General features: G+C 36.2%; 1 protein-coding gene across 2 annotated transcripts in view; it reads left to right on the top strand.

The window, feature by feature from the left end:
- USP46 (ubiquitin specific peptidase 46) overlaps nt 1–16,234 on the top strand; it is a 34,415-nt gene extending 18,181 nt beyond the window's left edge. For both annotated transcript variants that reach the window (XM_014873511.2, XM_088163362.1), the window contains 5 exons: nt 2,387–2,463; nt 7,645–7,728; nt 8,028–8,225; nt 8,884–8,962; nt 9,899–16,234. In XM_014873511.2, the coding sequence (XP_014728997.1) occupies nt 2,387–2,463; nt 7,645–7,728; nt 8,028–8,225; nt 8,884–8,962; nt 9,899–10,000 (540 nt within the window). In that variant the 3' untranslated portion in view covers nt 10,001–16,234. The remainder of the gene's footprint in view (nt 1–2,386; nt 2,464–7,644; nt 7,729–8,027; nt 8,226–8,883; nt 8,963–9,898) is intronic.
- Nucleotides 16,235–23,030: the final 6,796 nt, after the last annotated feature.

Here is a 23,030-nt window from a genome sequence, read left to right as displayed (position 1 = left end):
TATGTTCAGACAGCAAGCTGAGGTTTAGACAACTGAAGTTTGGTGACATAAAATCTACCCAGGTCCTACCAGGTGTGTAAAATAACATAGTCTGATATGTCTAATCATAAAGAATAGCTCTGTTTTCCAAGAAAATATATACAGCTTTTCCAGGGACTTGGTCAGAGGAGGATGGCGAGGAGAAGAGATGCAAAGATAGTCAACATGAAAAAATATGTTGGAGCAAGCTTGGAACAAGCTTGTATAAATGGACACATGAGAGAGATACTGAAAATTAATTATTTAATCTATTTCAATTATAAAACCTTGAGTAATAGCAAGTTAAAGTGAGTGAAAGGTTAGAATTATTTTTTAACTGACAAGCGTCTCTAAATAGTTGTGGCCTAATTCTAAATCAATATCTAGTGTTTACTCAGAGAAACTGTGGTGAAGTGAGGATGTATCCTCGGGTAACAACATAACGGCACAATTCCCTACTTGTAATTCAAAGTGATGAAACTTTGTGGAAAATGTAGCTTGTCTGTAGCTTCCTCTGAATACAGAAATACTGTATACTACTCAGGATATTTTTCCAGTTTCTTTCCCTTGGATTAGTGTAGCTTGAAATCTTAGAAAAATAGTAAAACAGATTAAAAGTTATTCCTTTGCTAAAATATTCATAAGTAGTACGTGAAGAATCATTCAGATTTCAGCAGTTTTTATTCTCACTTAGAAAGAGTGCAGTTTGAATCTGGTTTTCCAGCTACCTTTAGTTTTAGTCTGTATTATTCTAGCCCCAAGTAGATCATCTTCCCTTCCAGTAAATATTTGATGTGCAGAAATCAGTAACAGAATTCCGAGTTTCTTTGAGGCACGCAGATGAAGCACTATACTCGCCAAGGACTCTTTCAAGTATTTAAGTTCTCATGATACTCAGTGTGTCTGACAGAACTCTAGTTCCAGCTGTGGAGACATAATGTTCTCTGAAGCTTTGTTGCTTTATCTTTCAAATTTTAGCTGTATATTTATACAGCAGTTGATTGCTGCCAGTTTTGTGGTTTCCTGTCCTCCGTGAGTCAAATCATTTCTCAGGGAGGATTTTTGAAGAACTGCTGTTCGTTTCAGTTGGCTATGCATTATGCCTCTGTTCATCTTTGATAATATCAAAATTAATCCAACCAAAGGTGTTTCGCTGCATTCAGGTCTGATATGGGCTGCATTCACCAAGTTTATAGGATCCCTGACATAACATAAATATGAGCTCAAGGTGGTACATAACTATCACATCCACAGAATTGAAAAAATCAGAGCATGAGGGACTTCTGCCAGAACAATGAATTCATCCCCTCACAGAAGTTCTTGATTTGAACTTCACTATCCTCCCATCTGATTTAGCTATTCCAAGGAAATGCAGTAATAGGAGGCAAAATATGGGGTGTTCATGCAATATTTTATTTAAAAATTTGTTATGAATATGACTGAATTCATATGCAGTAAGTAATTCTGCAGTCTTTAGACTCAGTTGAAATATTACAAGAGTGATTTTTGGATTATTTTTTGGTTAATATAACTTCACTTTTGAGATGAAACACTCCTAGTGAAAAATATTTTTCAATGCAAAAATCATGATCTGTCTTTCTGGAAATATTTGGACTTAAATGTTTAGAATAAAAATTCTTCTTTGTAATTTTTCTCCTCTTGTTCTGTCTAAAAAAGAGATTGGCAATTCCGAAGTGATTCTGCAAAAATTCATTATCACAGAGCCATTTTTACCTTTAATCTTTTAAATTTTTAAATCAAAATATTGACTAGGAACAATATCCAATGGGGAAATGTAGCTGTGTCAACCAGAAGTCTAAACCCATCCTTTTCAGTACTCACTGAAGAGAAAGGATAACATGGTTAAGTATGACTTTTGTGACAGAAACATACTTGGAAATTATCTCGTTGCATCCTTAATAGTGGAAATGATTATGCAAGAATAAAATGTGGGTATATATTGTAATGTGTTATACAAAGGGTAAACAAATTTCTGATAGAAAAAGAAAGGAGGCTGTGTTACATAACAAGGAAACATACATAATGCACCAATCCCAGATAATATAGGGGAGGATGGTTCACCTTTACTGAACAGTAGACTGTCATTAATGGCCCCTGGTTGGTGGGATTGGGTAAGTGGAGTAGACAGAAGTTAAATTATATGAAAGCTTGATTGGTAGAATTATTAATACATATCACACTGAACATTAGTCACACTGAACTAAAAGAAAAAAATAAAGCATTAAAATTAATTATATTTATGTAAGAGCAATTTCTACAGAAATAAATATCTTTAGCATTTGCTAAAAATATAAACAGCATTTAGATGTATGGCATCTCTGTTTTACATGTATGTCTTTTGCAACAGGTTAGTAGCAAAGATGAAGATTTTCTTGACCTTTCTGTTGATGTGGAGCAGAACACATCGATTACACACTGTCTAAGGTAAATGAATGCATCTTCTTGGCAGATAGTTCTAACTGCTAGATTTTTTGGGTCCAGTAGGTATAGAAAAGAAAAGTAGAATAACATTTAGATTTGAACTTACCTTAAGCAGGAGAAAAAGACTTTAAACTGGATGTTTCCTCTAATGACAAAATATACATTAATGTACTTTGCTTTACTCGTTTTTTCTTTCAATACGTGTATTTGAAAGAGGAAAATAAGTCAACTTTCAGGAGAAATAATTGATTGCGTTGTTGTCTGGAAGAATTGCTTCAGAATAATAATTGGCTTCAGAGAGATTTAAATGTGCTTATCTTTAAGCTTCTACACAAGTGCTTTGTTGATTAGGATTTATATGCATATTAAAAGTTAAGTGTGTGTTTTGCAGAATGAGTGCTAGAGTCCGTAGAGGACAAAATATTTCAAAAGTCTATTTTATTATCAGAAATGTCTTATTCTGTGTCTCATCCTAAAATTATGTGAAGTCTGGTATTCTAAATTTCTGTTCTTCTTCTAGTATGTTCTTAACTTAAAAACTCTAGAAATCAAAAATGTTTTCAGTCTTACATGGGTGATTGTTCTGAGAGATTTAAAATGTCCAGAGTTTTGGCATTAATACAATAAACCACTACCTATATTTAAGATAATATGTTGCTGTTCTAAGGTAATGATTATCAATTGGTCAAATTCCTTCGAACTCCAAAATTGCTATCAAGGTTGAAATTGCATTTAACAGTTATTCTGGAATGCCTCAGTGATTTCCTGGAGTGTAATCCCAAGGTGAGAGTTACAGGAAGAGAAAGAATGTGAGGTGCTATTTCCTGAATCAGAAAGCAGTGACTTCTCTGTGAATCCGACAGCGGTACTGAGTAACTTCTGTTTTTAAAGGTTTTTTTCCTCCTCAGCTTCTGTTCAGTCTCCCACAGGATGATCTAGCAGTTCTTAGCCCTCAAATAGTACATGCTGCATTACTTAGCCTCCCTGTAATAAGTGGGCAAACCAAAGAGAGGCTTTGGAAAGCAGTGCATTCTCTTTTTCTCCTGTAGTCTCTTTGCCTCTTCACAGTAACCAGTAGTTGAATCATTATTGGTACTACAGGCTTTTGTTTGCACACTTTTGACTTCTTCACTGTAGCGACTACCCTGAACTTGCCAGTATTACTTACCTTTCCCTATGATGTTCAAAGTCAATTTGACATCCCACTGAGCTGCAAGGATGCTGCAGTGCCTTTTGAGGTCCTTTCTAATCTGAGTTGTTATTTGGTTCTATGGTACTGGAGACTGAGCACTGACATTTTCTTATAGCAGAGTCTGGTGAACATATTAGAAACTGCTGTGTAGAAGTTACTGTCTGCCCTTCAACTTTCTCCAGTTTTTTATTTATAATCTTGATATTTTATCTTCTTGGAAATGTTTTTTTGGGAATGGCCATTTTATGTGAAGGCAGAGTAAGTACTTCAGTAAAAATACCAATAGCATTTCTTCTACTGAAGACAATAGCTGTAGCTTAGGACATGGAAAAACTGCATCTGCACAACTGCAACCAACAAGTGAATGGTGGAGTTAAAAGTGACTCCAAAGAGGTTAGCCCCTACCTTCATATTAGACAGGATGCTTATCCAACCTGTTCCAGAAGATCTTTTTAGCAGTATTATCTTGATTATCTATCGTTATTGTTCTTTACTACTAATAAGTTTTTCCTGCTACGTAATATGAATCTTTGGTTTTAGTTCAAGCCTATTTCTACTTGTGCTGTGTACTCTAGACGTAAACCAGGGGTTGCCCCCATTCCCCTTAGCAGTAGCCTTTTACATACAAGAAGAATGCAATCAGTTTTTTTTTTTTAATTTAAACAGCCTAAGGTCATTCAACTTACCCTTCTCAGGCTATCTTCTCTGGACCTCTACACATGTTCATTACTCTCCAGCTTTCTCTCCAACTGGACTTCTCTCTTGAACTCTTATCTTTCTTGAAGTGCTGCTGTGTAGAACAGGGCAAAATATTCCAAGAGAGATCTATACAACCCTGAGAAGAATGGATGCCCTAAGTCTCTTTATGCTTTCCAGTGTAATGCCTTTACTCCAGCAGCATGACATGCATTCTGAAGTTTACCCATTGCTCCTTTTGGAAATAAAGGAAAGCAAAATCCCAATTTTCTTTTCTTGGCGTGGGAGGTACCGGCCACTGTTAACAGATTTGAACAGGAGGAGAGTTATCACCTCTCATCTCTTCTGATTGTGTTTTATGTTAGCAACATTTCTAGCTCTGTTTAGAAAACATATATACAGTTAGAATTTCCTCTCATGTTGTGTGGTATTATGCATTATTGTGCAAAATTTAAGTCCTTTTGTGGTTTCTTTCAATAGGAACTTCCAAGTTATTACTCTTTTTGGAATCTTTGCTGTTTCCTTTTTTATTTAATAACTGCTTTGCTTAAGGGCTGCTGCATTTAAAAGGTAAAATACAGAAAAGCTGTGCAAGCATTTTAGTGTAATGAATCTCTTTATCACTAAAGATGAATGTTCTTTTATTTCTGTAGTTTTTCAAAATGTAGAATGTCCTTGTGTGCTCAAGATGTCCAAAGAACAGAAAGAATACAAGCCTCTGGCATAGTCTAAGCCCACAGGATAGACAGTTGGGCCTGAAGCAATAAAAGTCCAATAACAAATATAGTATATAGTATATATCCATTGCTTTTATTTCCACTAGGAGTTTCAAAGTTCACCAGTCAGTTTGATCCTGACTTGTGTATTAATTTATATTACACTAATAATTATCTCTTAAAATACAGAACTAATATTATTTATACATATAATAATAGAAAGCATCTTTCACACTGTAGCAGAGAGGGGCTATAGAAGCACAAGGTCAATGATAAGTTAGTACATCTTGAGCAGGTGTATTTTAAAATTTCCTTTTTTTGCTAAAATAACATAAGCAGAATGCAGATTGGACTATTAATGGAATAGGAGAGAGACATCTTGAAACTAGCTTTGCAGGTCTAGAGAAGAGTTCTGCAAAGCTGTGGCTCTTGCACATCAGACTTTGTGAACTCCAGTCAGTGATCTGTTGTTTTTAACTCTTCAATATCTGTTGGGAGTGCCATGCTGAAAATTCTCAATTGCTGAGTTACTGAAGTTGCAATTATTTCAATGCCTAACCATTTTTTCAGTGAAACATTTTTTCTAATCCTACTAATAATAGATACCATAATGCTACTAATAAATAAATAAATACTCCTGCTACTACTAATAATACTAATAATAGATATTAATAACATCAGAATAACTAGTACATTTTAAAAGGAATTCAGAAACTCTTTGAGTTTAATTAACTTTCCTGGGTGACTTGGCACAGAACAAACCAATACCTATCAAATTTCTACCATCTACACATGTTTCTTCATGTTAGAAAAACATTATTTCCTTGCTTCACTTTGAAATGAGAAGAAAACTAATAAATTCCCCAAATTTGTTTGCTTTTTTTTTTTAATTGAGACTGTAGGCTTTGAAAATAAACATCAGACTCTTTCTCTAACAGCCAACTTAAAACTTTCACAGGCACATTCTACTGAGTCTTATGTTCCCTGCACATATAACTCATCTTTAATATTTTCCAAAGTTTCAGTTCTTCAGTTGTGATTCTCTGAAAGGTTACTATGTTTTTCAGAGGAATTGGCTTAATTCAGCTAATTCTGTGTTTAAATTCAAAGGTGAAATCAGGTATTGAGATCAGTGTTTACTACTGAAGCAAATCTTTCCCAGTCATAATGCTTTAATTTCTTTTAGATAAAAAATAATACTTATGAACAAGGTTTAGCTGTAACTTATCTTTCAAAAGATCTATTTTTTTCTTATATTTCAGCACTTTCTCCTCAATGTTAAAACCTTATAAAGAAAATAAATCAGTAAAAGTATTCTCAGTTATTAAAAATACTATGCAGTCATATGAAGTGCTTATTTGTCATGCTCTGTCGACCTTAAACCTTAATGAAGTTATGTAATTAACTTCTAATATCTATGCCCTAGCAGACTATATGGTCTTCATCTCCCTCACCTACCCCTGTAGTGATGATGTCAGGAAGAAATAATCATCCATAATCCTCCCTTTGCCTTGTAAGATAATTCTGGTGCTGCCTACTGTGAGAGCAGGCTAAAGTTGCAGACAGTGTGGATTCAGCCTCCATGAATGTGAATTGCAGTGGTAGAAGGGAATTATTTGGGTCTGTGTGGGTCTGAATTTGCCTAGAGTCCAGAAGCCTGTCAGGTACCAGGTAGGGGCACTCAATGCAACAATTCTGGAATTCTTATGTATCTGTTTAAGGCCCAAAGTCACAGGAAAATCCATGTGTTTAAAATGGAAGATAAGTGCTTATATCTGCATTCACAGTTCTCAAAATACCTGCTCAGCTGCAATGTAACACAAGAGGTGACAAAAATAATTACTGTTATTTCTTTTACAGTTAAGTGGTGTTAGTTACCTAAAATTCTGCTACAGTGTATCAGCACTGTGACTTCCAGTAAATATTTTCTGTGAACTGAGAGATGCTATCAAACCAGCCTTCCACTGCCTTCGTCACTCCAAAACACAATCCAGAAATATCTCCAAGTGTATTTACTTGATCAGGATTTACAAAATTTTCTATGCCAGCTGCCTCTTTCCTTTTTTAGCAAACGAAAAATTATAATTTAAAAACTTCTGGATGATTGTTCAAAAGGTTAGAGGACGCAGGACACTAAGTTAAATTTATTTCTTCTCTGTAAGAGGAGTCAAACCTCTCTGATGGAAGAACATCATAAAATGTGAGCTATTTGGGGATGGCAGAACTGCACTTAATGTTGCTTCATTCTGCAAGTAATTTAAAAAGGAACAGAATGGATTGAGTGATTATACCCAAGTTTGGGCAGTCCCTTTATGTGAGAGACCAGAAATAGGTCCCATTTTGAGACACTTGACCTTTCATTTGTATCATATACAGGGCCTCAGCTCCTAATATAACTTGTCATAGGAGACAGATACCCTAATTCCATTTGCAAACCTCAATGCAGCCACTTCAGATGCTTTAGAAAACTGGAATGGATGAAGATTTCATCCTGTGTGTCTTTTGGATTCCAGTTCATCAACCCAAGTGGAGCAAATGTATTCATATCCTTAAAGAACTGATGATTGTATTTATTTACAGAGACTTCAGTAACACAGAGACGCTATGCAGTGAACAGAAATACTACTGTGAAACTTGCTGCAGTAAACAAGAGGCACAGAAGAGGTGAGCAAAGAGCAGGCTGTTTCACCATGCCCCTCCTGGCCTCTGGCAAACTTACCTACTCCTCGATATTTATTTTGTTTAAATACCTAGAAACCTTACATCCCAAATGCATTCTCTGTGTGGACCAGAGAACCTGCAGACAGATTTAAAGGCGTGTGTCTTAGTCTAGAAGCTACTTCTCGTTGAGTATTGTTATTCACAAAATGCTTTTATAATGCAGACATTTGCTTATTAAGGGAAGAGAGAATGGCTTTGAACTGGTCAGGCGTTTATCATAAGTGCTCTTACTGGTTTCACAGGATGAGAGTAAAAAAACTGCCAATGATTCTTGCCTTACACCTCAAGAGATTCAAGTATATGGAGCAATTGCACAGGTACACGAAGCTGTCCTACCGAGTGGTGTTTCCTCTGGAGTTACGGCTCTTCAACACATCCGGCGATGCCGTCAACTTGGATCGCATGTACGACCTGGTAGCTGTTGTTGTTCACTGTGGAAGGTAATGGACTTCCATGTGTATCACAAGCCATTGCCAGATGTTTGCCAAGGGCAGAGCTATCCCTGACAAAATGTGGGGAGAATGGGAGGCAGGGCTTAAAGCCTGCTGCTGCACAAGACTTGTGTGTGTCTTGGGCTGAACCATTTAGCCAACCTCCCTCACAATAAATCAGTACTTGTTTAAGGAATGATGTCTCAGGTCTCCAGAAGCCACAAGTTTGGTTTAAACTGATGAAACTACCTCCTTCCTCGTAAGACCCCTTAAAAATTTGTGAGCTAAGACTCTGTGAGGGCCAAAGGCTGTCATCATGTAGGCCCCACAACAGATCACCTTGGTCAATTTTCCCCCCTATACTTAGTTCTAAAAGTTTTAAAAGTATTTGTTGTGTAGGAAAAGTTTTAAAAGTATTTATCCTGTAGGAAAATTTGCTAAATGATCCTGGCACAGATGAAAACACCTTTAGCTTTCAGTTGATTAGCTTTGCAACAAGTTAAAATAAAAAGGTGAAAGGACTAAATGTCTAGTGTACCACCACAGGTGGATTTACCATGTTTTTCATAAGATTTAGTTATAATTCTGCATTCATAAAGAAATGTGACTTGTCAAAATGGACTCAGTAGTATATTCTAATGTTTTGGGGTTTTGTTTTGCTTTCTAGTGGACCGAATCGGGGGCACTACATTACTATTGTGAAAAGTCATGGATTTTGGCTCTTGTTTGATGATGACATTGTAGAGGTCAGTATGCTGAAGGTCATAAGCACAGCTTTTGTTTTAATGTTTTCTTCCCTACTTGGGGTTAAAATTCTGATCCAGAACTGGGTAGAGATTACCATCTGCAAAGCCAGAGTTTGATTGTAATGTTTATTTCAACTCTGTTAGGAAGGAAGATTGTGATCAAAATTATTAATCCTGTAATTTGTGCTCTGTCAGTGTCAGAGTGTTATTTCATAGCAACATCAAATGTTTTTAATACGAGACTTTAAGAGTTTAATTTTGAATGATTTCTATATCTAATAAAATCAATTTAATTCCTTAAAACCTTATCACTTGGCAAAATTGAACTAGATAAAACTAGCATTGCTGTAGAATTTTCATTTTTGAATAGGGAAGTTACAAGAAAATCTGAATTGTGTTGTTGATCTGGGATTGCCTGAATGCAGATTAGAGTAGAATCTGTCCCACAGCTATTGCAGATTCTGTCTAAGCATTCTGAAATTCAGTCTTACACAAACCCTCTATGTCATTGTGGCACACTGGCAAAACCCAGGTTTCAAGTCTGATTTCCCAAGAGGTAAGGAAAATAAGCACTGGGATGCTGGATGGGGCAAGTCTGGAAAAAGATTTCTAAAAATTTGAGAAAGATGGGATCACATGGTCAAATTTATGTGTTTTAACAGTGTTCATTACTGCATTCCAAGGAGTCTCTCTGTTATCAGAAAAAGCCTAATTCAGTTAATTCAGTGACAGAAACATGCCTATGACTTTCATGAGTGAGATCAGCAAGGCCCAGTCCCTAATCTTTACCCTTTCACTGCTTAAATTGCAAACAGAATTTGCTAATTGCTACCTTAAACAAATAATTGAATATGTCTGTTCTGTTCATACAGTCATTTAATCTGTGCTTGGTATTTGTTTTATCTAACAGCATATTAAAAAATATTTATTTTGCAGAAAATAGATGCTCAAGCTATTGAAGAATTCTATGGTCTGACCTCTGATATATCAAAAAATTCAGAGTCTGGCTATATTTTATTCTATCAGTCAAGAGAGTGACTTGGCAAACTGTGATAATTGTGCACAAGGATGCTGCACACAAAAGAAGGTGATGGCTCCCCTGAACTGACTTTTACACAGACCACATCTCAGATGGCTGAACAACAATACAGTGTCTCCTATTCAATGGTCTATGTGATGTTGACTGTAACCGTCCATTTTTGACATTCAGAACTTTATTTTGGGGGGGGTTGTTTGTAGTTTTAAAGTCTGATTGAAGAGCTAATTGAAGTCAGATTTTAGTGGAATTTATATGGACTAACATTTACAGATAATAAGATTTGGATGTCAACTGTTAAACCCAATCCAGCTAGAGTAGTATTTTATATGAAAGTGTTCATTACATGTAGGGCAAAATTATTTAAAACTTTAGAGATGGTTTTGGAGTGTGTTGATTTACATAGCATTCCTTTAATCCTGACATATACTTATCTCTTTTAAGTGTAAGGAAAAAAATCAATTTCATTATGATTTGAGTTGTGGTTGTATAGGGGATTTTTTTACTCATTACACTGCTGCAGAAAAGATATTCTCCCAAAATAATTTCAGTTTGGTTTTTAAAAACTTTCAGTGTGTGACCACAGACCTAAAATTCACATTCACAGAGGGATTTAAATGACAGTGGAACTGAGTAATTCTATATGCTCAGTCACTTTGTCATGAGATAGTACAGATCAGGTGAGATTTCAGAACAGAGCACTGGAATAAAGGGAGTAAGATCACACATATAATACAGAGGTAAATTGCTTTTATAAAGATTTATCTTTTTGTTAAAATGATATCATAGATTGTTTACTTTGTGTTTGCAAAGATTGCAACGCTGCTCACATGTAACATATCCATTAGGACTGAAATTATCCAGTCCATTTAAATAAGCATTGTTTGTACATAAGACACATCTTGATCTTGCAATTTTCTAAATATCTGTAGGTCCCATTTTCATTTCTCAAGACGGAGTCCATTTCTTAGAAAAATAATAGGTAGCAACCACTAGTGTACACCCTATCATGTATATATCATCCTTAACGTTTTGGTCATATTTGACAGAGTTTTGTCACCACAGAAACAGATAGAGATCTGGAGTGCTTGATTTCAAAATTAGTACAAAAGGCTTAGTTTGTGATTTTCCTGGGTGAATTTGGCTGGCGCTTGTCATGCACTGGCTAATAAAATTTCTGAATTCACCTGAGTACCTGAATTTGGCAAAGAATTAATGTACAAGAAAGTATCAATAGGGTTTGAGAAGGGACTGATAGTGGCTTGAGTCGGTGGTAATGCTGGTTGACTACCTTGTTCAGTTTAACACTTTCACTCCATTAAACAATTCTTGAACTTCAAAATCCTATTCCAATGACATCAACAGCTAAAACACTCTTCTTGTCTTCATGGGGACTGACAGTTGGTTCTAGTATCTACAAGGAAGTATTCTCATCTCACAAAATTTATTTTTTCACTCATTATGTGTTTATCAGACAATGTTGCTTTTTGTCCTTTTCTATAAGAAGCCTGCCTGACACTTTATAGCCAACACTCCATTTCAAGAAATGGCTTTTGAAGTGCAGCTACATCTCATATTTTAGTCTTCTGTAGAAAAGATAATAATGTTTTTCATTGTACTCTACTGTGAATGTGAAATATCTTTTGTGAAATATTGGTGAAAATGAAGTAGCTTCTACTGTAACATCATCTGAAGTTCGGTTGGATTTATCAATGGCCATTTTGTAAACTGAGGCAATGTAGCACTTTACACTGAATGAGAAACAGAAGTGGACTTTTCAGCTAAGATTATTTGTGATTTATCATGCTATTTTACTGATGCAAGAATATAGAATGTAACCTTAGAGGACTTAAGTTAATGATAGTAGTGGTCTACAGAATGAAGGCTGGTTTGCAGGCTCAAGGCAAGCATGATCAGGATGCAGCTCCTATTCTTTTATTGATGTTAGAATGAAATGTTCTGTCTTTAATATAGAAGATAGACATCTTCCAGCAGATTTCAACTCCCACTGAGACAAAGGAGCTTTTCCACTGAAAAACTAAACCTGCAAATCCCTCTTTAATTGATTTATTTATAAACATTCAGAATTTCTGTATAAAAATATAAAAATTTCTGGCCTTTTCAAATGGATACGGTTTCCTCACTGTGAATGAAATCACTTTCTAGATCAGCAATAATCAGTGCTGGTCCAAAGGTCTGTATTTTGCAGTTTACTACTGAACATTCTTACAGGATTCTTTAGAAAACTAAAGATTCAAAACAGATATTTTTAAGGTATCATTTGAATCTTCAGGGCTCATGTTTATATGAAAAGTAATGTTTCATAAAAATAATTTTTAAATCAGTTCAATTTTAGGAAACATTTTCCTTATTTCAATAGACTTATGTGAAAATTGGTTTTTAAAATGTTAATAGTTTGAATTAATATTTAAATGCTAAACTAAAGTGGTTTTCTCCACTGCAAGACAGCTTTAGATTGTAAAACATACCAATCATTGCAGTAAGTTATTGAGAGTAAAATTACTAGAATAAGCTGTTTCATAAAGTATGAAAAAGCATTTTTAATTCATGCTAGCCCATGAAAAGATCACAGCAGTCGTATCACACCAGTCCAGCATCAGTAATCTGACATCATCTCTGAAACATTGTGGAATACACACTTCATAATAACACTAGCTAAACTAGGGAGCATTTTCTTTTGATTAACAAAGTTGCCATCACAATTCTATAAATTGGATCCAGTCTCCAGTGTGCTGAATGTCTTCAGTCCAAAAGCTGACACAGCTGTATGAATAGTGCCAGTCTAGGCAGAGGAATTCTTTGTCAAATTAAGCACATTCACTCAAGTTTTGCAGGATTGGGATCCCCACAGGAACAATCATATGGTGTAAAGTATTTTAGCTGATTAAATAAAACATAATCCCTTTTCTCTTATGCTTATGCATACAAATACCTAAAACATAAAAAGCTTTTCAGCTAGCAGCTAGGAAACAAAATGCTAGCACAGATCTCTAATACTGTTCTGTGCTTACCTAGAATGACTGTATTTTATGGTGTCAGGTTCTAGGTATATTAGGTCTAACAACAATTGAAGTTTTTCAGTTGTTTCCCATGCTGTAGCTGAGATGCATGGTCCAATTATAAATGCTATTACTATATTCTCTACTTAGAAAAAAACACATTTTTGTCTTGTGCTGTGTTTCCACAGCATTGCAGTGCTGATGAATCAGTTACCTTAGAGGATGAGCTCAGAACTCAGCTCTTTTATTTCCAAAAACAGGCTGTTGGAATTTTATGGAATTTCTAATTTGGGGACATATGAGAGGGAGGCAGAAGGGTAGAGTAATGGAAAAGCCATACCAAAGAAACAACATCTTTTTGAAATTAGGTCCTGAAATTACTCCTGTCAAATCTACTTTAACAATTTAGTTACCTCAGAGTACTAGATTATATATGAAAATTTTTGTTCCTTTAGCAGTTGGAGTGAAAAAAACAAAGCAGTAGGAGTTTCCTTCATATTAGGTTTAATAAAAATGTGAAAGACCTAGCAAAATTAAACTGAAATTCGCCTTGCACAATGGATCCTAAAGTGCTACCACAACCTGTGTTTTATCTTCAGACATTACATTTCAGTCACTCATCTGTTCCAACATCATGTCGTTGGCACCTGAGCTGACAGCTTGCAGCTGCCAGTGATTTGATGCCTCTCAACAGCAGACCCTCCTTGTTTTATCTCTTTTTTGCTGCATGTGGCTGATAGTTGTGAGCAGTGTCTTACAGCTGAATGAATACTAGAAATTTTAACAAGTTTTGGCCGGGTACCTGTTATTTTACTAGTATCTTTTAGAAGGGTTTGTTTTAATTTATTTTTCTTTTGTTGGTCTGTTACTGTATTTGTATAGTAACTTATGTGGTTAATACTATTGTTTTGCTTTAATTTTTATATACTTTGGGGTTTTTTTGTAATGTAATCAACCCAAGCACTTTAAGCAACAATGTCGATCTTGTGAAATTCCATCAGTTTAGCCTTTGTCTTACTGTTTTTGCAGCTGTTTGCTTGTGATCCAATATCTCTAGTTACAACTCAATTTCCATTTATAGGTTTGTAGTCCTAACTAGGTTGTAAAATTGGGAAGCCTAATTCATACATATTTGTTCATGTATAAAAAGGGTGGAGCATTTACTGTGTGTCTGCTACACACATCAGCGTGTACTTGATGAGCTGCACTCTCTACACATTTCACAGCCTCCTTTGCTCTCTGCCTGCTAACCCATCTGAGGATGACTGTAATACTTCAATCTGTGACACAGTTAGCAATGGCTAGAATTTAGAGAAGTTCCAATTCTTACGGGAGAATTCTCTTTTACCAGACACAGGGTCAGCTGTCAGTCAGCTGATAATACAGGTATTGCTCTCTTTGCCATTTTATCAGTGCTCTGTTCAGTCTCAACTGTGAAAAATCTGACGAGCCACAATTATTCTTGGCTCCTGTGTGCGTACTGGTAAGGAGAGCAAATTTTTGCATCTTTTTTCTCTTCACTTGGGCCAAAATAAAGCAAAGAGATAATGAAGTAAGGTAAGTGCTTGTGTAAAATGATGGCTTTTAGAGGACAGCATCTGTGGTGTCCATATCAGAAAGTCACTGACTTTCTGTGTTGTTAAGGCAAGGGTTATTCCTAGTACTTTAGATATTGTATTTTCTTTAATCAATGAAAAGACCAGAACTTTTTCCTGTTGCATCTGCTCTGATACTGAGGTGCTTCTCAATTTAACATGGCCCTTACTATGTAAATAGTCCTTGGCAAGCCTCAATAGACACCCATTTAATTTCTTTCCAGTTATTATGCATTACTTCAAAGAGATTGCTTGAACCTGTCTACAAGATTTATTCAGATAACACAGTTCTTTTGCATACCAGGTCAAATAACACCTATCAGGAGGTATGTGCCCACCTGATGGGACCATCTGGCTAAATCCACACCATTTTACATACTAATGATTCTTAACCCTGTAGGAGGTTTGCTTGCTGGCTTTGCCTGACTGATTTAATATGAAACTGCAAATAACTCTCTTTATTCATGGTCTCAGAGTTGCTATAATTCTTTAATAAATTCTGTTTCATTTGGTTATCAAGACTGGGACTATTGTACTATGTAAAATAAATTAACTTGTGTGCCATTCACAGCAGTCAATTTAACAGCCTAATGCTTCTGATGAAGGCTGTTGCAGGTGGCAACTCCACTGTATGTAAGAATACAGAAGAGTAAGTTACTTTTCTGTAATAGCACAGTAGGTCTATAGGAGAAGCTGGACTGACATGCAGCTTCCTAACCTCCATCCTCTAGATAATCCTGACCCTTCTCATAGGGTTCCAAAGTGGCAGGACTAAGCCCCTGATGAAGACATCTTGCAGTTCACCAAAACATGTTGCTTGCTGCAGTAGATAATTAATGAGTATTTGCAACCCCTTGGTCCCCGCTCCCCAAAATCTCATTAATAGGTACACATTCCTTGAAGAGGCTGAGCTTAAACCTCAGCTTTGTATTTGCAATGCTGTTCATGTTTGAAATGTCCCACGCCGGACTCTGGCCACATGCTAAATTGTTTCCTAGTCCTTTCTCAACTCTCATTCTAACAGCAAGAGCAACATCAAGGCAGCCATGTTACAGGTGCCAGTGCTTTTCCTGGAGACAATTTTTTAGTCTCAGTAACTTTCATTTCATCACCTAACACAAGCTCCATAACTTATCATGATGCTTTAGGAGTAAAGCCACCACATTCTGTATGAAAATGAATGCAGGGTAGGAGGAAGAAGAAAGAGAAGGGGATTAAATATGGAAAGGGTTGGGTTTTTTCAGAGGATTTGAATATGTGTATCTGTTTGTAAATATATAGTCCCCTCTCTAATTATCAAAATGATGCAATCCTAATAAAATGACTTAAATTTTGTGCTAGTTTTTTAAATGGAATAAGAGGTGGCAAAATTATGAGGCACGCAACTGGGGACACATACAAACACTGGATTTCTAGTACAGCGTACAGTACTCGGGGTATGTGTACAGATGAATATCTGCTCTTTTTAATCACCATGTACATGTACATGTAACTGAACCCTGCACCACCTGCAGAACTGTAAGATAAAAATCATGTTGGTTATTAAGGTTGTAACATAAGAAAACAGTATTTTCTCCTGTTAACATGTTTATATTTTACATAAAATAAACTCCCTAGCTGATCTCGCTTCCATTCAATTTGCTTTGACTTCACCTGGAGCCACACTAAGGCTGAGTATTAATGCTGGTTATTGCACAACATGATTCTGAATGTCAGATGCTTATGTTCTTACAGATGACAGGACTATTGATGCTTAGTTTTTATTTCATTTAATGTGGTCATAACATTTAAAGTGACTTCAGAGAATATTTCACCACATGGGGCTGACTGCCTCTGAAGTGTCTTAAGAAAACAAGTTTTGCAAGTAGTTTCTGAGTTGTCTTGGTAGAATATGCATACGATTGCATGACTCAGCTGTACCCAGTTAAAGCACACCACTGACCTTGTCAGTGTTTCTGAGCGTCAATGTTTCAGCTAAAACTGAAGAGAATAAAAATCAGGCAGAACTTAACTACCTTTTACATCAGGGAACAATGAGCTCTTATAGCCTGGGATTTTACCTGTGACTAATGGAATGGGAAAGGATTTTGCTAATGAGATCTAAAAGTTTGTCAAAGAGTTGAAAGGTTCCTGTTGTCTGCTGATTTTCCCTTAGTTGTTCATTAACAAACACAATTTACATTCTCAAAAATGAGGTAAATAGAAGGCTGGAGTTTCTTGCTCTTGTCTAAATGGATTCACTTTATTCCTTCAGAATCATTCAGGGAACTGAAATCAAACACAGCTGTCAATCTGCATGCTATATTTATAGCTGACACACTGTAAGATTTATGGCACATCAGAACTGTCAAAGGACTGGGTTGAAAAACACTTCATATCTTAGAGTACATATTTCCTCTCAAATTAAAAATATTTGAAGTACCTTCAAATTTATTCCTGGGTTATTAGGGCATAAGCATTTGACTGGAGAATGGAGACAGAAATAAAACATAGGAGATGACTGAAATAAATAATCACAAATCCAGTTTTTTAAAACATTTTGAAGAAATAGAATTTATGGTGTACAAATAAAGAAACCAAGAAAAAGTTTCCATTGGCAGGATTCACAATCATTGTACATGGGCTCCACTAGATGCACTTTTGTAGAAGATGTATGATGTTTGCCTGTATCTCTCTTCTTTATTCTTTTGTATGAATTAGATTCATAATTACATTAGACTGGGTTACGTTCTGTGCACCAGATAACTAGAGAAATGCTAAAAATATAACTTAATCTGAATTGAAAAGTCAGATATAGTAGGAGAAAATTGTAAGATTACTCATTTAAATGTACTCACCAGACTTCAAACAATATTTATTAGACATTACATAATACATGATATGGAAAAGCATGTTCCACATTTCTGGAGATATCAATTTTCTTGAATGCTTGTGTGCAACTTAAAAATTAGTAAAAAGTCTTAAAGAAGAAAAATAGGACAATCATTTTCAATACATACACACACACAGAGACACACACACGTATATATATGGCAACAGAACATTTCAATTATCTGTTCTGAAAAAATCTTCCTCTTATTAATTTTTTCACAAATGCTTTGAGATCACTCCATTGCCTTGTTAAATTTCACTCACCCTCACTGCACAATGCATAAAGTTTAACCCATCACAAACTCTTCACCTGGTACTAATAGTGCATTTCACCTCACCATGAACTGCACAACGCATAGTTTAACCTGTCACAAATTCTTCACGTGGTGCTAATAGTGCACCTCACCATAAATACAGAAACAACAGAGGAGTAAACACCCTGGAGTTTGCAGGTTGTCCCAGGATGCATGGATAGACCTATCAGGATCAGATAAAAGTCAAGAAGTGGAGGCTGATAGAGACTTTCTTCCAAATCACTGCAAGGGTAAAATAAAGAGGTCAATGCTGAATGAATTTTGGAATAAGACAGAGTGAAGCATCCTTTGGATTTCATTTGACACACATATGAGAAAAATATTCAAGTCATGTATAGAGCAGAACCAAAGACGTTGAAGCAGAAGATACAGACATCGCCCAGTATTGAAATCAGACATACAAATGCTTAGAGATCAACTTTTACCAATCACTTCACTATAGCTGTAAAGAAGCTTCAGGTAGGTTTGCAGCTTTACAATGGGATCAGTAATAACAGAATCTGGAATAAAGTTTCTTACAGCATCCTCAAAAAAAATTCTGGTGTGCAGAGCTGTGTTTTCTGAGCAGCTGTAAGACATGGGAATGTGTGGAATGCTGTGAACACTGGGGAAGAACTACTCCTGCTGAAGGTGTGATTATCTCCATTCTTTGAAAATACGTTTCAGAAGCACAAATAAAATCTTCAATTTTATTTATTCACTAATCATGTAATTCTCACTGCCATTTATGAAGCATTTTTCATCCTCAAGGTAGTTTACCTGATAATCAAGTAACTTTCCAACTCTTAATTTGGTGAAAATGGTAGAATGGTAATGTGTACCAAAATCCATATATATTTTAGATAACTACAACTTGAGCTGAATCTGGTCACCATTCAGCTAGAACTGTTGAACTGTAGGAACATTTTCATCAGCTCCTCAGTAGCTACCTTGATGATCTCTTAATTCCTGGTGATGCCTGGAGAGGCTACCTAGAACAGAGGCTAGACAGAGTTAAAGGCAGGTATTTATTAAAGACCTTCTCAAGGTACGCCTTGGGCAGTGCAGGAGTCTTGCAGAGACTACACCCAATAAAGATGACAATCACGAGTTTTTCAGACAGATAGAAGTTTGGTCTATTTGCATATCAGAGATTAATTGTCCAATTACAGCTTCAGGTAATGTAATCACATTCCCCCAGTTTGCTCCCTCCAATTAACTTTTTGTTTACATTTTTCAGGGCCTGAGACAGTAAGGTGTCCTTGAGTTTCAGCCCTCTTCTAGAGAGAAATCGTTTTGTCTGAATAACATGGGAGAACAGTAGGTGACAGGCTATGGAGTTTCAGAGTTATAAACTAAAGTGGTACTGATCTGAAGAGTATAAAAGCTAAAACTTAAGGCATCACTGGATGCAGTTCAAAGTGCAGACCTTGTAGCACATAGTTCCAGTAAAACCTGATGCCTTGCTGTGTCTGATACAGCTCATCTTGCCTGGAATGCTCTGGGGCAGCAGAGGTTACTCAGGAAATTTGTCATTACAGCACTTTACTTCCCAAGGAATGGCTTGGTTTTCTTTTGCCCCTTAGTAATCATAAGTTATTACATACTAGCAGAAAATATTAGGTAAAGCAAGGATTATGTCACTTATTTATGGTTTAATTCTTCATTCTGGATATACATTTTCAGATGAGCAAAAGTATTCTGAGGTGAGGTCACAGACTGTGTTAACTCTGCCTGAGTTAATAAGAGTAGTAGTTCAGGCAGAGACCAGTGTTGACTAAGACAGCAGCGTGATACTCCCTTGCCCATCAGAATATGCCTTGAGGACAACATAAAGCCCAAAAGGTAAACAGAATTCTTCCCCCTAACCTTTTCAACTATGATATTTTTAAATACTCAAGCACAGGTTGCTAATTCTACTGTTGACATTTATGGGATATTTCTGGGCATACTGCATCACTATCCTGTCATGTTGTTTCAACCAACATTGAATCAACCAAACTTTCATATTAACATCTTTCTGAGTAGTATTCAATATTTATATTAAATTGTATTTTTGCCATGACTTAAAGAACATGGTTCACGATAACTAAAACTTTATTTTATGGCATTGTTACACATTCATACTTATTTATTGTTCCCAAATGCAGTTACAGAGGACGAGGAAAGACAATCAGTTTATCCTAAAATAAGTAGTACTGCAGAGCACAGAGTGTGCCCAGCCAGTGTTTGGTGTGGTAACGGCTGTGAATAAAGGCTCACTGTTTAATGTCTCTATTTAGTTGTCATGACACTTGTAAAAGTAATGTACCTGGAGAATGTGTTTCCTTAATATAGTGAATGTCTTGCTCTCACTCTTGTGCAGCCAATCCCCACCTCCAGACACTGAGCTGAAAACAAACCACTTCATTCACCATGCTCTAAATGCAGTTGAACTTTATTTATCCAAAGGTATTTTACTCAAAATCTCTGTAATATGATAATGAACCATGTCTCCCAGGTGATTTTTTTAATAAAAGTGTGTTAATTTTTAATTCTTTATACCATTTCTTAATGAAAAATAGGCAAGATGCAGGTCCCTCTTCAGTGGTAGTCCTCTAGTGTCATTTTGTACCCTTAACATTGGGGTATTGGGGTTGTTTTCCTATTAGCCATTATGCATTAACTTCTTTATTTTTCCTGTTACTCCTGTGATTTTGGACAGTACCATCTACTATTCCAGCTCTCTTTGAATGGAAGAGTACTTATCTTCTCTTTCTCCAATGTCAATCCACCAACTTCAGTGAATTTTGCAACCATTTATTAGCCTGTATTATTAGGTGTGTTCATAGGACTCATCCACTGGGAGAGGACGTTCAGGAAAGCAGCAAGTGCTGTAGATGGGGTAGGCAAGTCTGAGCTTTCCATTCTTATCCCTGTCAAGAACTCATTGTATCACACGGGACAAAGAATGCAACCTCTCTCTTCCTCTATTTCCTAACTAGAAAATGAGCAAACCAATATTTATATCAGAGAACTATGGAGCTTAGATCAGAGAAGTAGAGGCTGCAACCTAAATTACTCTTGCATGCACAGTAATTAGGTTATCACATTTTTTTCCCCTTTTCAGTCAGTCATCAGTTAATAATTGCAGCATTCCTTTCTAGGAGGGAGATTTGTAGACATTAAGAGTAGTTAACTTCTATTTTACAGACGATCTTTACAAGGACAACAAATATATGTCCAGAGGTGGCAGGAATTAATTCAGTGATACAAATGTGCTCCAAGTTTGTCTTGAAAGGTCAGTACTATTGGGTTTTATTTCCAAGCAACGTACCCCCTCATAAACCCAACCAAAGTCAGAGTAAAAAAATCAGGTCCAGGTCACTGTCTCTCACCATGACTATATCTAGTGATTTCAAAGGAAGGGGAGAAAACTCTATTGCAGACAGCTTATGAAATAAATGACCCATTAAAGGTCACTTCCTTAGAAAGTAATGAAAGTTTACAAGGGAAAGAAACTTTCTATCCAAGCTTACTCAGTTTATGGTTGCTTTTTTTACAGATAGGAATTAAGCTAATGGGTTATGCACTGGGTATTGTTTCATTCTTCATGTATTTGCTTAGCTAATTTCCCCTAAAATATTTTGTTATCCATAATAATTTTCCATGTATGCCTTAGATAATAAGATGCTATCATGTTATTTGCAGCTTTACTTATTATTGCTTATCTTGGCCCCTTGGAATGATTACATAGATACATGAATATCAACAAAACTGACCTAACAAGCATAAGAAAATTTTTAAGAAAACAAAAAATAACCAACCAATAAAAAAGACAACAAGCAAACAAACAAACAAAGAAGCAGCCTTTTAATGGTTTTATAAAGTTGAATAGCAAAAAGGTGAGGATTTTTATGGAAACATTTTCTTCCAGAACTCTGTCCTTGAATTATTCTACTCTTAGGGTTTGTACTCTTCATTTTAATCTTATTTTTCATATCTGCAAAGCAGAGAAATCAGCTAAGTCTGGGAAGGAAGTGGTTAATGTCCATGAAGAGGAGTAAGAAATGCTGTGTTCCCTCTATAAAGGGCAATTCCTTGCCCACATGGGCATTTGGAACTCATACAGATCAGCTTTCCAAATAACCCACGTTTTGAGTCTGGAACAAACAATATAAAATATGTAATATGCAGAAGTGAACCATCCTCAGCTGTCACAGTGACAGGCTGGTGCTTTAAAAAGCTGCTGCTCATTTCCAATGTCCATTTTTATCAGACCCTTGTAACTGGTCACTGAACAAAGAAAAGGCAAAAGCCAAAAAGGTCTTTTCTAGAGGAAAATTTTCATTTAGCTGAATGCTAATTTTATAATGCTGTCCAACTATAGCAGAATAATTTGCTTTTGCTTCCTCCACACACCCAGCATACACACAGCCAGGAAGGGACTCCACAAAACCTCCTCAGCTTCTTTGAGCAAGCAAGAAAAGCTGTGTCACTGGGGGGCTTTTCTGCTTAACTAAGAGACACTTCACAAAACAAATAAGTGAAGTCAAGGACTTTACGCCACAAGGTCACTGTCCATTGGTTTCAGCCATATCAGCTATGTGAAAAAAAAAAAGTTTTGTTCTACTTAGTCCTTTCATTTGGGCACATTTGCCGAGTGTTGCCTTTACTCTTTGGTTTCTACTTAACCTTCTACTAATCACCTCAGCATTCACAATTTTTGGGAAATCCAAAGATCCTTCAAATCCAGTTCCAAGTTTTATTAATTTCATGTGAAAACATAAGTAATACTTGTTTTTAGAAGCAGCACACCCACCTAACCTCACTGCTAGGACTATTCTGGGTTTTACAAGCCATGTGGTTGAAATCCATTTACTTGGGGTGAAGGCTGGATACCTTGTGCCCACTTTCCTACTGGGTGATATGGCAGATTAGATAACTAATACAAGTGTGTAGCACAGGAACTTGTAAGTAGAAAGGATTTTTTCTGAACAGTTAGAACATCACTCCCTTTTATTTGCTTCTTGGTCAATAGACAATTTCACACACAAAGAACATTGTGCACTCAGGTTGGAAATCTGAGACAGTGATGGGAGAGGGATGACTGCCTCAGGCATGAGCTTCAGGGCATGGGCATCCTTATGCTCTATGGTGTCCTGCAATGCTAATGAGAACACCATATATCATCCCACTGTTACTTGGTAAAAGATATTATTCTTAACACCATGTGTTCTCGCTCAATTTTTTGCAACAGAAACTTCTCTTCCC

This window comes from Sturnus vulgaris, chromosome 4 (assembly GCF_052056855.1).
Source record: "Sturnus vulgaris isolate bStuVul1 chromosome 4, bStuVul1.hap1, whole genome shotgun sequence".
Classification (NCBI taxonomy): domain Eukaryota; kingdom Metazoa; phylum Chordata; class Aves; order Passeriformes; family Sturnidae; genus Sturnus; species Sturnus vulgaris.
Note: the sequence above shows the minus strand (reverse complement) of the source record. Positions and strands in the feature narration are given on the sequence as shown.